Raw genomic sequence first — 17056 nt, 5'->3', positions numbered from 1 at the left:
ATAATGGTACGGAATATTTTAATACCATCTTGGGAACTTATCTTCAAGATAATGGGATTGTTCATCAAAGCTCTTGTGTGGATACCCCTCAACAAAATGGGGTTGCTGAACGAAAAAATAGACATATACTTGAAGTAGCTCGGACATTAATGTTTACTACCAACATGAAGCATTATTTTTGGGGCGATGCCATCTTAACAGCCACACATCTCATTAATCGAATGCCAAGTCGAGCACTTTCATTTGTCACCCCTCTTCAGAAATTCCGGGAACACTTTCCTACATCTCGACTCCCTTCCAATCTCCCACTGAAAATCTTTGGTTGTACTGCTTTTGTTCATGTCCATGCACACCATCGTGATAAATTGGATCCTCGTGCCATTTAATGTGTCTTCCTTGGTTATTCACCTACCCAGAAAGACTACAAATGCTATGATCTGGTCTCAAAACGACTGTTCATTAGTCTTGATGTCACTTTCTTTGAAACCACTCCTTATTTCCCAAAGCCCTCTCTTCAGGGGGAGAAATGGAGTGAAGATCGGTTTTTTGATCTCTTTACTACTGGATCTGTGTCATTCTCTCCAGTTGCTCCAGTTACTCCATTCCCTAACCCATCTATCGAGCCTTCCATCACATTACTTCCTGACATGCCAAACACAACAGAACACTTACCCTCAGGGGGAGATGCAGGAGAGCAAAACAACGTAGACATACTGTTTACTCAAGAAAGCCGAAAACAAAGGAGAGGGAGAATCTTATACCTGAGGCACCAAGAGCGTTGGAACCGGTGATGGCTCTGAATAATCATGAGCCCATGCCTAATCCCGATCTGGTAATTGAGTCTTCCTCTGATAATCCTGCACCTGATGATATCAATTTACCTATTGCAATCAGAAAACAAACCAGGTCATTTACTCAATACCCTTGGTCAAAATACATGTCTTATAAAAGTTTGTCTACAGGATATCGTGCGTTTGTCTCTAACCTTGACAGGATGAAAATGCCAAAAAACATTCAGGAAGCTCTAGAAATACCGAAATGGAGAGAGGCAGTCATGGAAGAAATGCGAGCCCTAGAAAAAAATGGAACTTGGAAGTTGACAGATCTACCGAAAGGGAAGAAGCTAGTGGGTTGTAAATGGGTCTTCACAGTGAAATATAAATCTGATGGAATAGTTGAAAGATATAAAGTCAGACTTGTTGTGAAAGGCTTTACACAGACTTACGGCATTGACTATACTGAAACATTTGCACCAGTGGCAAATTTAAATACAGTTCGGGTTCTTTTGTCCTTGGCAACCAATTTAGATTTGCCACTACAACAACTTGATATTAAAAATGCTTTCTTAAATGGAGAATTAGAAGAGGAAGTATACATGACTATACCACCAAGATTCAGTGGGAAAGGTGAAGAAAACAGAGTGTGTAAACTCAAGAAGTCCTTGTATGGCCTCAAACAATCTCCCAGAGCATGGTTCAAAAGATTTGCAAAAGTACTAAAGAATCAAGGTTATCGACAAGGGCAATCAGACCATACACTGTTCTTCCAACAGTCTGAATGAGGTAAGAGAACAATTCTAATATGTATGTTGATGATATAATCCTTACTGGCGATGATACTGTAGAAATGGAGAGATTGAAGAAGGTTCTGGCTACTGAATTTGAAGTTAAAGACTTGGGACAGATGCGGTATTTTTTGGGCATGGAAGTGGCAAGAACAAAAAAGGGAATTAGTATCTCTCAGTGAAAGTATGTTACTGACCTCCTAGTTGAAACTGGCATGCTGGGATGCAAATCCAGCGAAACCCCGATGGAAACAGTAAAGAGGGTTGAAGATTGTGGAAAACCAGTAGAAAAGGAGAGGTATCAAAGATTGGTTGGCAAGCTGATCTACCTATCACATACTAGACTAGATATCACACTTGCAGTCAGTGTAGTAATTCAACACATGCATTCACCAAAAGAAGTTCACTTAGATGTTGTATACAAGATCCTTAGATACCTCAAGGGATCCTCGGGAAGAGAACTCTTCTTTAAGAAATGTGAAAGCAAGGAGGTAGAGATCTTTATAGATGCAGATTGAGCAGGATCAGTGGAAGATAGAAGGTCCACCATAGGTTATTGTACATTCGTCTGGGGAAACCTCGTAACTTGGAGAAGCAAAAAACAGAATGTGGTGACTCGTAGTAGTGCTGAAGGTGAATTCAGGGCAGTCGCTCAAGGGATATGTGAAGGATTATGGTTACGAAAACTCTTGGAGGAATTACGGGTCCCGGTGAACTTTCCTATCAAACTTTACAGTGACAATAAGGCAGCTATCAGCATCTCTCTTAATCCAGTTCAACATGACAGGACTAAACATGTGGAAGTGGACACACACTTCATCAAAGAGCAAATTGAAGAAGGAATTATATGTATGACTTATGTACCAACCAAGGAACAAACTGCAGATATTCTCACTAAAGGGTTGGGACGACAGAGCTTTGATGATCTTATTAGCAAGTTGGAGATGATTAATATTTATGATCCAACTTGAGTGGGAGTGTTAAAATCTCAATCCCGAGTATTATTGTAAATAATATACAAATTAGGGAAGTGGGTAAATATGGGGGATTTGATATTATTCAGTAAGGAAATTGTTTCCTTGTTTAGAATAGGTAATCGTATTATATATTGGGATGTACATATGAACAAAGTAATGAAGAACATATTCAATTGTTTCTTCTTTCAGTATGTCTTTTCTCTCTAAATTCTTCTTCCTTGTTCTTTTTTCTGGAATCCCCTTGTCAGATGCCACAAAGAGTATTTATAGGCAAGGATTGAAGTTGGATGAGCCCACTAAATAATTAACCATAACTTTACCAATTAAACTAACAAAAAGACATTCAAGTGTTTTTAAGGTCTACAAATAATTAAAATAATTAATCATAATTAAATTTATTTCATTTTGACTGAGTAAATTAATTAGAAGCAGTTAATTTTTTTCCCAATGTTTACATATGCTCCTCCACTCCAAGATTGGGTTGTATACGTGCTTGCCATGTAACAAAGATAGGTCTTGGAATACTTGCCTATATTTTTTTTTTTATATAAACTAATAGCTTTAAAAAAAATGATTTAAAGCCACAAGATATTTATCTTAAAATAAAAAATAAAAATAAAACCCAATGCCCATTGGTCAAATTAGGGTTGTTGTATTTAAACTCTGGAAATGGCTTCCAACATATTTTGCATTCCTTTAACAGCTGCCAGAAGACGAAGGATAAAATCATATTCCTTTTAGAGTCGTCACGAGCTTCTTTTAGGGTTCATGTTGCCGCCACTGTAATCTTCTTTCAGGTGCTGAAAAAATCATAAATGTGTGACATTATCTCGTTCATGCCATGGGTCTACTTTGTGGTCCACTCTATGCTTCACATGCGTGTTTTCATAGATCTTCAAAGCTTGATTCAACTTTCTAGAGATCATATGTATGCATGACATATTTTCATCCATGTCATGGATCCTCTTTGCAGCTCACTGTTGGATACACACACACACACATGGATTTTCTTTGAAGCCCACTTTCATATATATATATATATATATATATAGACACACACACACACACACACACACAAAGATATATTTCTTTGATTAAAGTGGTTGTACAGAACTAAGTTCATATAATTTTTTTTTTTCAAAATTTAGAAGAAGCAACTTGGAACTTCCTTGAACTATCTTGTTTGCAAAAGTTTTTTTATTTCCTCACAGATTTGGTAGTCCTTTGTAAGAAATTCAAACAATTCCTCTAACGCATAACTTTTCGTTCTCTTTTCCACTCTAAAAAGTTAGGACTTTTAAAGTATGTCATTCACACCTTCACAATATCTTGTACTGGCAACACAAATTTTCTTTTTAGAATGTCCAAAGAAGATCAACAACAAAACTTCCCAGGTTACTCCCTCGTCTCTCTTTATTAGAATGTTGTCTTGGTAATACAATGTTACGCTCACCCGAATATTATAATTACCAATGTCTGGTTGTCAATGTTTTCTCGAATTGCTTCTCTTGGCATATCATCTTGGTAATACTATTTTACCCTCACTCGGATTTGTAGTTACAATGACTGATCGCCGACTGATCGTCAATGTTTTCCTGACTTGCTTCTCCTAAAACATCGTATTGGCAACACAATTTTATCCTCATCCAAATTTTGTCGTTACCAATGACTGATCACCAATATCTTCTCAATTTGCTTCTCTTGGCACATCATATTGGTAATACAATTTTATTCACATCTAGATATTGTAGTTACCAATGCTCAGTCCCAAACCAATCGTTGACATCTTCCCATTTTGCCTCTCTTGGCACGTCGTCTTGGTAAGAAAATTTTATCCACATTCAAGCATTATAGTTACCAATGATCGATTGTCAACTGATCGCCTTGGCATGTCGTCTTTGTGATACAATTTTACCCTCATCCAAATATTATAATTACTAGTGACCGATCGCTGATGTCTACCCGACTTCCCTCTCTTGGCATGTCATCTTGGTAATACAATTTTTACCCTTATTCGGATATTATATTTACCAATGATTGATCATCAACCGATCGCCGACATCTTCCCGGCTTGCTTCTTGCGGCACATCATTTTGGTCATACCATTTTACCCTCATCCAAATGTTATAATTACCAATGTCTGATCGCCAATTGATCACCAATGTCTTCGTGGCTCAGCTCTCAGACTAACTTTCTTGCAATGGCAAAAAATTTTAAAGGTAGAATTCGCACCTTTTTATTTTATAAAACTATTCTATTTTTTTCAAGTATGAATGCTCAAATATCACAATGGAAAGATGTCAAACATGGCCAAGGTGTGAGAGTAGCAATGTCACCGTCCAAAGAATATCCTTTCTTTTTAAAATGCACATTTCAAGAAAAGAGTAATTTTCATACCATGTTGATTTGTGGCAATGCCCATGAAATAAGGATCAAGCTAGTATATGTCCTTATCACACCTCTGTGATCAAATGTTGTGCCAAGGATTGATCAAGTAACCATTCCAACTCTTATCATATGAGTTGCTAGTTAGCAAAAAATAGATATGACTATCATTTCATCAAAAGCAAGAGCGAACTCAAGAAAAACACCAAAGAATGTGTGTAAACTCCAAATGAGCCAACACAATGTGAACAAAACAAGGGATCTTCCCGCTTGACTTTGGGACCATGCATTTTCAAGCAGTAAACCCGTTGAGAAGGATTCCAACTCAAGGTTATTTTATCCCAACCTGCTAGATACTGGGAGTGTGCATAACTTGTTCTTGGAGGGAACAAGAATGTTTTGGAAGGAGCTCATGTTTATTTTGCAATTATAACATCTTTATTTGTGTACAATCATTGTCTTCATATGGTTCATGTGTTTTGTAAGGCTTATTACCCCACCACAAACTCTCTCCAAACTACTCGGAGTGAGCTTTCAATTTGTTTGTGGGATTTGAAGAAACTAGTAGGGCTTCCCATGACTAGCTTCTTCTATGATGAAGTAACTCCAAGTCTTGAAGAGATTACTGATTTTGATGATTCTAGCAATCCTATTCTTCCTTTTAGTTACAGGTTTCTTTTATATGCCTACCATCTTGCCCGAAAAGAAGATGAAGACCCTTTCCTTCTACCAAGCACAAGGTAACTATCTCAGTATCGATCAAGTTTTGGTTTCCTAGGCATTGTTGTTACCAAAACCCTTTTTTCTTTCTTGAGACTCGTGATGACTTCCCACATCTTGAGCTTTGTGTACCATCTAGACGCCTCAACCATCATAATCTTACTGCTGAGGAAGATTCTATTTTGCCGCCCTAAGATTTAATTTGATCACGAAGATTTGAAATGTATCTTGCAGCATTTCTAACAACTTGGTTATGTATCTTTGCATTACCATGCAACTGCAGTAGTTGTATCCGACCAAAACTTAGTTGCTAGTTTGATGATTAGTGGCATATGCTTCAGTTTGGTGATACCTATCTTGGCGAGCATTTACAACAGCCTTAATCGGATATCCACATATAAAGAGGGACCTAGAGAATGCCCATCTATACTTTCCTAGCATTATGTGTATGCTTGGATGGGTGCTACTGCTTATTTCAATGATTACACAAGTTCAGAATGTGCTTATGCAAAACCACCAATGTGTGCTTATGGAGATCATTTTCGCCATATGAGTATAAGTCCTATTCCCAGACAAGAAATAATCCAACACCTTACAGTTATTTCTTGACAGCCTACTAGACCAAAAGAAGTTGATGACATTGAATTGATAGACACAACAGACAAACCGCTAAGAAATGATGATTTTGAATATTTAGTGACCATTTTCTCGTGCTACTTGACTTTGCGAAGGAACAACTAGTACTTGGTAGAACCATCACAAATTTTGCAAGGCAATAGGGGTATTATCAGGATATGCCTGGGGTATTGTGTCCAGACATGCGAACTTCCAGTCTTCGTAAACTTGTGCACCTTTGGCGATGTAGCGTATCTAGACTACATTCTTGTAAAGTGTTAGCATTGTGTTAGAATTTAAAGGAAAGGGATATTAAACTTCATACTTTGAAGCAGTTCGATACTTGGTGGTGTAGTATCACAACTCATTATTTTCATGATAGCCCCAATATTCTTGAGAAAAACATACATGCGGATTTGTGCTTGTTGATCCTAACCATGCAAGTAAAAGGATCATTCCCTCTCTCCTTTAGAAGAACTCTCGGAGCAAATGGGTTGGTATGACATCGTGGAAATAATTAGAGATAGCCATCCTACATTAAATGTCAATGTTCTATTTGTAGCATCACCTATAAGAGAAAAAGGGGGTGATCTAAAACACAGAGCAATAATAAAGAAGCCAAGAATAGCTTCCAGTGCTAAACACAGTGACTATGATAGTGATTGTGGCAATCCATTATGACAAAGAAAGGGCCATTTATGTTCTCCACAAAAGAAAAAGTAGAATGTTTTGTTGGGTGATGTGATTCAAAAATGCAAGGCAACTACTAGAGTTGTTCATAAGCCATGTATCACTCGCCCTCAGTCCATTTGCCCACGACCAAAGTAGGGTATGAGAGTTCCCATTATGCAAAAGATGCAAGACTTGATCAAGCAAAGTACAAAGGCTTCAATTGCACCGATTATTCCTTAAAAAGTGATCAGCTTTGATGATGATCACATCCCTATTAGCAAAATAATTGTTAAGAAGAAAAATGCTCAAGGTGATGGTGCCATAACCATAGCAGATTCTTTAATAGTGAGAGCTTTGTCATGGATGTGGGTAAGGCCATTTGTTTAACTAGAGCATGCTCATCTGTTGACATATTGACACACCCTATCACAAGTACCTTCTCAAATTCATACCATTTCATATAATAATTAAAATATGATTGCTAATGTTATGCATTTTTTATAGATGAGAACACTTCCAAAAGTCCAGCTCCTAAGAAGGAAGCAATAGCTCAGGGAACCAAGTTGAATAAACTAGTTAAAGGTCCAACTTTATCTTACCATCCAAGTCAATATGCCTCCAAAATCTTTGCTAAAGTGATTCAAGACAAAGTAGAGTGACTTTTGAATGAACTCAAGACTGCTCCACTTAAGCGTGTTCAAAAAATATATAAGGACAGTGCTCCTTCCATGTATCAAGTCATTAATCAACTCAAGGGTGACACTTCTTCTTTGCAGGCGATAGCTAATGCTTATATGGGCAATGTAGAGGCTTTGCTTCAAGTGGAAGCTGAATTCAATGGGTACATGCCACTAACAGAATTAGAGAATAAGAAGGTCGAAACAACTCAAAAGGTGGAAGCAACCCAATCTATACTATTGTAGTGCAACACTGACATATTAATCATGCCAATCATTTGAGCAACATCTCTAAAGAACGATCATCTCTTGAGCGAAAATTAATTTCACTAGAAAAAGAGAAAGAGGAAGTCGAGAAGGATGTCGAATCCTTAACTTCTGCCATCAATCATGCTTAATGTGAATTGGAGTCTACATTAAAGGTTAGCAAGGATCTAGATTCAATTTCGCCCGTCTTTGAGGAAGATGTTGAGAGAATTCAAATGCTAAGGAAGGTAGTGGAGGACTATCACAATTCAATAAACACCTCCAAGTGGATGGATGCAAATCCTTGATTTTATCATCATTTTTTTTAATGAGGATTTTTGTAGTTTTACAATTTGGTATTGTACATTTTTTATGTCATTGATGATTTGCAATTTATATACATGCATCATCATCAATGGAAAATATGTATATGTTTGATTAGACTCAACTTAGGAAATATTCCTAAGCTACCTATGTACCTATGAAGGATCAAGTCATAACATAGTTAATAAAAATTTATGGAGTCGTCCACAATTTTAGCTCATACGAGTCAAGAGCATCCATTTATTAACAATGTTTTAGCAGTTTAAACACATCAACACTATTGGCGGATCATTTGATTGCTTCCCTATATTTGGTAGGTGTTTTAGCAGTTTAATCACATACAACACTATTGGTGAATCATTCTTTTACTACCTTAGATTTGGTAGTCGTTTAGAAATTTAAACACATACAACACTATTGGTGGATCAATTGTTTGCTATGTTTCACAAATTTACCTTTGATGGGGCCAATTCTAAACTATTACTATCAACCATTTTTGTAATGCATTGCTAATGTAAACTTATTGTATCATATATGGTTCATCCCACTTGGAAGTAAATTTATCTCCAAGATGTTTCATATTAATGGTTCTATGCACAGTCAATACCATGTCGCCTACTTGAAAGCATTGTGGTCAAACTTTCCTATTGAAAGCTTTGGAGAGACATTCCTAATATCACTCTAAATGTTGTTGCACCTAAAGCCTCCTTTCATCTAAGGCTTCTAATTCTTGTAATCGCAACTGAACATTCTCTTCTTCAATCAATCCTTCCAAGATAGCCATCCTCAACGATGGAATTTGTCGCTCAAGTGGAAGCACTACCTCAACTTCATAGAAAAGTGCGTAAGGTATGGATTGTGTGGGCGTGTGATATGTTGTACGATACGATTGAAAATAGTGTATAGTTTTTTAGTCCCACATCGGAATGTTAGGATAACCTCACTCTCTTGTATAGCTATATATACATCTCAAAGTTGTAAGCTAAGTACACCAAGTGATATTCACTTCCTCTTGTATAGTTCTCTCTCTTTAACTCTTTTCTTGGTATCAGAGCAAGGTTGGGTTCCTTGTTTAAGGTCCAAGTTCTCAATTGAGCCATATGCTCTGCACTCGCCACGTATATGGAGCTTGTGCATCAGAAAGCTTTATTGGTTATAGGTTGAGTCATATGCTCCGTACTTGCCACTTTTAGTGGACCTTGTACATCAGAAAACTCAATCTACAATTTTCCCGGTACCTTCTGGCGACTTTCCTGGCCACTCCAACGACTTTCGACAACTTTCCAGCAACTACGATGGCTTTTCCGACAACCTCAGCAACTTTCCCAATGACTCCAACGAATTTTCCACCAACTTTCCCTTGACTTTTCCGACGCCTTTCTTGGACACTCCGGCAACTTCTGTTGTCCTTCTTTGATGAGTTTCGGTGGCTTTTTTGGCGAATCTTGCATCTTCCGTCGTCCTTTCCCGGCAGCTTTTCCGGCGACTTGCTTTGCTTTGCTTTGCTGTGTTGATACTTTTGCAGCCTATTCCTCTTCTTTACAATGGCTACCAAGGACGGTGATATGCCTACCAAGGACAGTATATCCACCTCTTCTTCTCTGAACCTTCCACGCCCTAACTTATCTCTGGCTCAAAATGCTCCTGTTTAGAAGGTCACCAGCATTCTTCTGAATGGCGGAAACTTTCATGCCTGGTCACAGTCCCTTCGCTTATATCTCTAGGGTCGTGCCAAGGCTGAGTGGTTGTTAGGATTGGAGTTTCGCCCTGCTAATACTGATCCAGCTCACCGACTGTGGTCCATTGACAATTGTGTCATCCTAGTTTGGATATTTGCTTCTATGGAAGACCACCACAACAGTATGATCATGTTTCATGATACTGTTCATAGCCTTTGGTTTGCCTTGACCAAAATGTTCGCCCACACAAGGTGTGAGCCTTGGGATTTTTGAGCTTTTATCGAGAGTTCCACCAAGCAACCCAGGCTTCTTTGGGTTTATTTGACACTGACTTCTTCGACTATCTCCAGTCTTGGTGGGAGGAGCTCGCCCAGTATGAGCCTATTTCTGAGTTTCATACTGAGGCAACAGCTATTAAGGCAAAGCGCCAAGATCGTCGGCATACCTATCAGTTCTTGATGGGTTTAAAACCTGAGTTCTAATCCCTCCAGAATCAGGTTTTGAACACAACCCCGATGCCCTCTTTGTATGAGGCATTTGCAATGATTGATGGTGATGATCGGCAACGACGTCTTCTCCCTGGATTTGCTTCTTTTAGTGTGCCCGAGCAGGTTTCCCTTGCAGCCCCTATTGGTGCTAGGTCTGTTAAATGCAAGACTCGATTCTGCCAACACTGCCAACGAAATAATCACACCATTGAGCGTTGCTTCATTCTCCACCCTAAGCTGCAGGAACATTACTCCAAACAGGCCTCTCATGGTCGTGGCCGTGGCAAAGGTCGGGGACCTTCTAACATTGGAGTTATTGCAAAATCTCTTCCTGCACCTCCAGCTTCTCTTACTCCTGCACCTGTTGCTGCTCCAGATTTCTCTCAACTCCAGGCTCAGCTTACTTAGCTTCAGTCTTAGATTAGCCTCCTTGCCTTTGCTGCACTGACTGCATCCTCCTCTACAGTCACATTTGCTGCAAGTAACCCTACTGCCCTTTTAAGTAAGTTTGGCACACCCGTTTGGATACTGGACTCGGGCGAACAACCATTTGACTGGTGAGCCATCTCCCATTACATCCTCTGTCCCTTCGTTGGTTCGTATTGTCCGCATTGTCGATGGTACCTCTCATTCCATTCATACCCAAGGCACTACCTGTTTATCCTCGACTCTATCTTTATTCCCTGTTTATTATGTTCCACAATTTTCCTATAACTTGTTATATGTTAGCCGTATTGCCAAACAATATAACTGTGTTGTGGTTTTCTTACCCAACTTTTGTTACTTGCAGCACCTAAGTTCGAGGAAAATTTTTGGCAAGGGCTTTGAAAGGGACGAGCTCTACTACTTTGGCGATCCGCCTTCCTGTCCTGCATCCTCTTCTAGGTTTCAGGCATCTGTTTTGCCTTATGATGTTTCCGCTGTTTTGTCTTTAAAAACCTTGGATTTGTGGCATGCTTGTTTGGGCATGCAAATTTTAAATATTTGTGTTGGTTGTTTCCATAATTTAATAAAGCTTGCAAGAATTTTAATTTTTAGTGTGCTACTTGCGAATTATCTAAGCATGTTCGTTCATCTTATTTGTCTCGCATGCACCGTTCTATTGTAGCTTTTGATATTGTTCATAGTGATGTCTAGGGTCCTTCCCCTGTCTCCTCACTCACTCAGCATCGATATTATGTACTTGGGTCTACCTCATGAAAAATAAATCCAAAGTTTTCACTCATTTTCAGGATTTCCTGCGAATGATTAAAACTCAATAGAATACCGTGGTTCGTATCTTGAGGTCTAACAATGGCCATGAGTACCTCAGTAATGAGTTTCGTGCTGAGTTATGTCAACAGGGTATTCTCCAACAGCTGACCTGTCCCTACACTCCTGTACAGAATGGTGTGGCTGAAGACAAAAATCGCCACATCATGTCTATTGTCCATTGTCTTCTTCGAGGAATGCAAGTCCTCAAGTCTTATTGGCCTTGGGCCATTCTCACTGCAGCCTATCTTCTCAGTCGTACCTCGAGTCGTGCATTGCAAAATTCTGCACCACTTCATCTTCTACATCCTGATAGATCCCTTTTCTCCCTTCTTCCTTGAATGTTTAGATGCACCTGCTTTGTTCATAACCAGAGTCCTTCTCGGACCAAGCTTGATGATAAGGCCATCCAGTGCATTTTTCTAGGATATTCCTTTATGTCTAAGGAATATAGTTGTTATGATCATGTTGGTCGACACACTTATCACTCTCTCGATGTCACGTTCCATGAGTCTACCCCCTTCTACACTGACTCCTCTCCTTCCATATCTCAACCAGTGCCATCTCCACTTCCTCGACCTAAGCCTATCTTTCTCTCATCTGTACCTGTGCCCTCTTCTCAAGTGTCGTCGTCATCTTCTGAGCCTCCTACCTCTACCCCCATTGGGCAAGACCATATCTCTCTCATTCCACAAGTTTACACTCACCAACCGCGCCCTTTGGAGCCTTTTCCAGCATCTTCACCAAGCCTAGGTACGTCTACTATAGTCCCTAATCCCTCTGCTCCCTCCTCACGATATCCTTCTTGAATCCGTCAAGCTCCTGATAGACTTTCTTTAGCCTACTCTATTGACCACCCTATCTCCCAAAATCTTTCTTATCAGGATATTTCCTCGAGTTATCAAGCCTTTTTGGGACAGGTTGATGCTATTATCATACCTCACTCAGTTCATGAGACCACAGTTCGAAATCGCGGTCGCGGGTAACGTCGCGAAACGGTCGCGGGTGTCGCGGGTCGCGGGAGACGTGGGTGTTACGTAACGGGAAGCGGGCGTAACGGTCGTGAATTTTTTTCACGCATGCACAACCATGCGAAAATTAAAAAATAAGCATGAAATCCATTAATACATGATTTTTAATGAATTTTGAAGGCTTTCATTCAACCTACAAATGCTTTTTAATAGGCATTATGATTTTTATATTAATTTTAGTGCGCTGTTTACAAAAAAAAGCATATTTTTTTATAGTTTACATTACTTTAATGAGTAAAAAGATGTAGAAATGTAAGAATCAATTAATTTAAGTCATAAAGTTACTAAAAATGAATCAATACTCAATAGACTTAATACTCAATATACACATTACACATACATGAATTTAAAAAGTGATTAATATCAAATATCAATAAATAATTGAAAATACATAAATACAATATTACAAATTTATAATATAACACATGTCACCACCAAAAAGAATGACGTGGAGGGTCTTCATAATTTGCATCTGTATCTTGAGATTGGGATGGAAAATTATCTCCCCATCCTTGTGGAAATACATAGTTGAATGAACCCAAGTTTGCATCATTTTGTTGTTGCTCTTGAAAATGTACTGGTGATGAAAATTCTCCTGAATAATGTCTATAAGTTGGGGCAGGGGCTGGCTCTGGGTAGTGTGTAGAAGAAGACTCACTAGATCCTGAGATTCCTAATCCACTGGGATAAAAATGTGAGTCACGAGATGCATAATGTGGATATGCTGGATGAGATCCATATGATTGTGATGATGAACCATCTAAACCAAAGTCGCCAAAACTACGAACCACACCATATGAATCTTCAGTAGAATCGCTAGGGTCACCACGAGCACTCCTCCTTCTCCTGGGTTGTGAAGATTGGTTCCCTGGAGGAATACCCAAGTCATAATTTTCAGGTATGTCATGTAGTCCATAAGGATCAGAAGGATATATATCCCTTCCAAATGATGTCCCTGTATCATATCCATAATTATATTCTACACCGCCGCCTCCACCACCACCACTGCCACCCCCCCAACCCCAGCTCCAGCACCACTATTACCATCATCATCACTTGGTGGGCTCAAACCAAGATTGTCATCACTTTGTGTACGTTCAGGGCTTGAACCTGAATCATCATGCGCGTTTATTGGTGGTTGATCACCTCCTTCTGTAGTACCACCAACCTCTTCATTTAACCAATTTGAATTGTCCTGACCGTCGAGTAGTGGTGTCTCTCTCTCCTCTAACCATTGACTTAAAGGATCATCTTCTTCGAAAATGTAGTCCAAATTGATAGGATTGAAATCCTCTTCAATTTCTCGTTGGCTTCTTCTCATTGTACGTCTTAACTTTAACCTCATGTTGTAATGTACGAAAACAAGTTTTTGTAGTCTCATGTACTTTAATCTATTTCTTGTTTTCGTATGGATGAGGCTAAAGGTGCTCCAATTACGCTCACAGTTCGAAGCTGATGTGGTCTGGCTAAGAACTCTAATTGCTATTCTTTGGAGCTCAGGAGCACACAAGCCATAATGAATCCACCATTCAGCTGCATGAATAATTAAAAAGAGTTTTATGTTAGTATAGCGTATTTCAAAAGTCAAATTTGAACACAAAGAGAGAAAATAGAGTAATTCTCCATTATTTAGCTATATAGCCATATTTACCAGGATTTGTTTGTTTCACTGCCCTTTGAGCCAACGGGGTTCCAAAAGTCTCCTGCCTATCTCGATATAGCAACAACTAAAAAATGATGATTGTGAAATATAATTAATTAATTAGATGTATTAATAATTATTCTTGAAAGTATTACAGAATACTAGAACAATTCATTATTCAATTTAATGGAACCATTACTTACTTGATTAATAGCCTGAATTTGAGTATCTATATCGGGTACCAACTTGGTTATCACTTTTTTAACTCCATCCATGACTTCTCTAGCAACTTCAGGAGAGGGTGGGGCACCATAAAGAAATTGTGGGTTCAAAAAATACCCTACAATTAAATTTAGAAACATATTAATCAATAGTTTTCTAATGCAACTATGCATAATTTAAAAGTTAAAATAATAAGAAATTGTATTTGATTTACACTTACCAGCAGCGTGCAAATCTTGGTGCAACTGAAAACTCCACCGGTTGTCAATAATTTTCCAATAGTCTTTGTAAAACCGGCAATCTTTTTGAATGGCCAACTTCGCCCTATCAATTGCCTCGTATATGAAGCCCATGGTTGGTTTTTCATCACCATCAACCAATTTAAGAACTTTCACCAAGGGTTCTTGCACTTTAATTATATCAGAGGCCTTTTGCCAAAACTCTTTGCCTAAGATAATTTTCTTTGAATCATATGCTGGGCCTAATTTTGCCATTCCAAACCTTGAGTTTTTCCAAGCATCAGATGTAAACATTTCCCTTAGTGCTTGTTTATGCCTGACAATAGTCTCCAAAGCAATGAAATTTGTGGCAAATCGAGTGATGGCAGGGCGAAGTAACTCTCTATTATTTGTGAATTTCTTCATGAAATTCACTGTCCATGTGTGGTTGTAAATAAATGAGGTTATTGTTCTTGCATCTTCTAAGACCTTCTTCACGTTACTTTTCTTACCAATATCTTCAAGAATAAGGTCTATGCAATGAGCTGCACATGCTGTCCAATAGAGATTGGGCCTCTTCTGCATTAATAATTTTCCTCCTGCCTTCATTGCAGCTTCATTATCAGTCACTACTTGGACAACATTCTCCTCTCCAATTTCTTCAACCACCTCATCCATTAATCTGAAATGAAATTATATATTCAATAATTACTACTATTTAATTAAAAACATGCAAGTCCATAATACTATTTGCATATACAATTAAAATTAGAAAATTACCTGAAATAATATTCAGCTGTTCTGCTTGGCACATCAGAGGCATCAACTGATTTATGAAACACGGTGCCTCTATCGCAATAAACTAAAAAGTTTATAATGTGTTTTCTAGTTGGTCCTGACCAACCATCACACATAAGTGTTACACCTCTTTCCTTCCAAATTCCAGCAAAAGAAGCTATATAATTTTTCATTTCTTGATACTCTTGCTCCAAATAAATTTCAGATACCTCATAGGGTGATGGGCCCTTCACCCCCTTTCCAACCTCTGCAGCAATATCAAGCATAGGCTGCATAAATGGAGAGTCAGCTACATTCGCTGGAATCCGATTATAAATTAGGAATTTTCCAACCGCTTTTCCTAATTTACTTCTTAAACCTTTCAGTAACTTTGTGTTGAGTTTTGGTTGTTTCGCACTCTTGCTTCTTTCTAAAATAGGATCCATTGCCTTTAGTCTAGCTTTAGGGGCATCAGGATTGATCCATTGTCGTCCACTACCTCCAGCTTCTCGACCACTATAAGATCGAGCTCCTGCTCTATTGAAACCACTAGTAGCACCACTTCCAGAGCCACCTCCCTCTTCATAAATATTACCCCTTCCAGTTGTTCTTGCTTGAAATCTTTGTCTATCTTCCCATTGTTGTTGTGATCGCATGCTTTCTTGTCGAGCAAATCTCATACTTTCTTCTTCCAAGTCTTCTTCATCGCTCAAATTCTCAAAATCTCCTCTAATTTGGGCTTCTGCTTCTTCTTGCCTTTTTTGTTTATCTCTTTTCTTCTCAGCATACTGTTGTAGATGTTTCATCATTTGTTCTCTTACTTGTGTGGTCACATTTGAGCATCCAGCTACTTGACCCTTTTTATGTGCCAAGTGTTGTTTCAAGCGTGTAATGCCCCCTTTGATTATCTTCCCACATAACTTACACATAATAACATGTCTATTACCGTCTACCGCAGTACCAAAATGCCATCCAATATCTTCACTAGGTAAGTTTTCATTTCCTCTATCACGTGACATATTGATAGACTTAATTTGATGATCTCTACACAAAATATAAAGAAAATACAAAGTTACAACTTACAACCTTCCTACAATGACAGGAATAATATAATTAGTAATTTAATAAATATTAAATAATAAGTACTAAATAGTCCTAATTTTAAATACTTATTACGTAAAAATAAGTATAATATTTGATTAAAAATAATAAGTAATGTTTATTATTTTTATATTTAAATAAACAAAATTATAAAATATTAGATATTTTATTACAAAAAAAATATATTCCTTTATCTTTAAAAAGATATTTTCATTATTTTTTATAGCTTGATTTTATTTTCATTTATAACTATAAGAAATTAACAGGTGAAAAAGATTTTTACTCTACTTTCATATACATCATAGCATCACAAATAGAGATCCATACATTACAAATTGACTATTTAATTTTTTAAACATTTTCTCAGTATATGGATTAAAATTAAATTTTTCTACAAATTCCAGTAGTAATTAGTAAAAATCAAATTTATTAATGTATTAACTATTAGATTAATTTTTTTTTATTAA

At 37.9% G+C, this 17056-nt stretch overlaps 1 protein-coding gene across 2 annotated transcripts in view; it reads right to left on the bottom strand.

Annotated features, from left to right (window-relative positions):
• LOC131154213 (uncharacterized) overlaps positions 1-17056 on the bottom strand; it is a 121603-nt gene that overhangs the window by 14482 nt on the left and 90065 nt on the right. The window contains exons 1-3 of one of the 2 annotated variants that reach the window (XM_058106831.1): positions 15492-15683; positions 14714-15393; positions 14475-14611 (exon numbers count right to left, since the gene is read on the bottom strand). The exons of the other annotated variant lie outside the window; for it this stretch is intronic. Of the exons in view, the coding sequence (XP_057962814.1) occupies positions 14475-14611; positions 14714-15393; positions 15492-15682 (1008 nt within the window). The 5' untranslated portion in view covers position 15683. Of the gene's footprint in view, positions 1-14474; positions 14612-14713; positions 15394-15491; positions 15684-17056 lie in introns of those variants that run through there. 2 annotated transcript variants of the gene reach the window in all.

The sequence above is a fragment of the Malania oleifera genome, chromosome 4 (assembly GCF_029873635.1).
Source record: "Malania oleifera isolate guangnan ecotype guangnan chromosome 4, ASM2987363v1, whole genome shotgun sequence".
Classification (NCBI taxonomy): domain Eukaryota; kingdom Viridiplantae; phylum Streptophyta; class Magnoliopsida; order Santalales; family Ximeniaceae; genus Malania; species Malania oleifera.
Note: the sequence above shows the minus strand (reverse complement) of the source record. Positions and strands in the feature narration are given on the sequence as shown.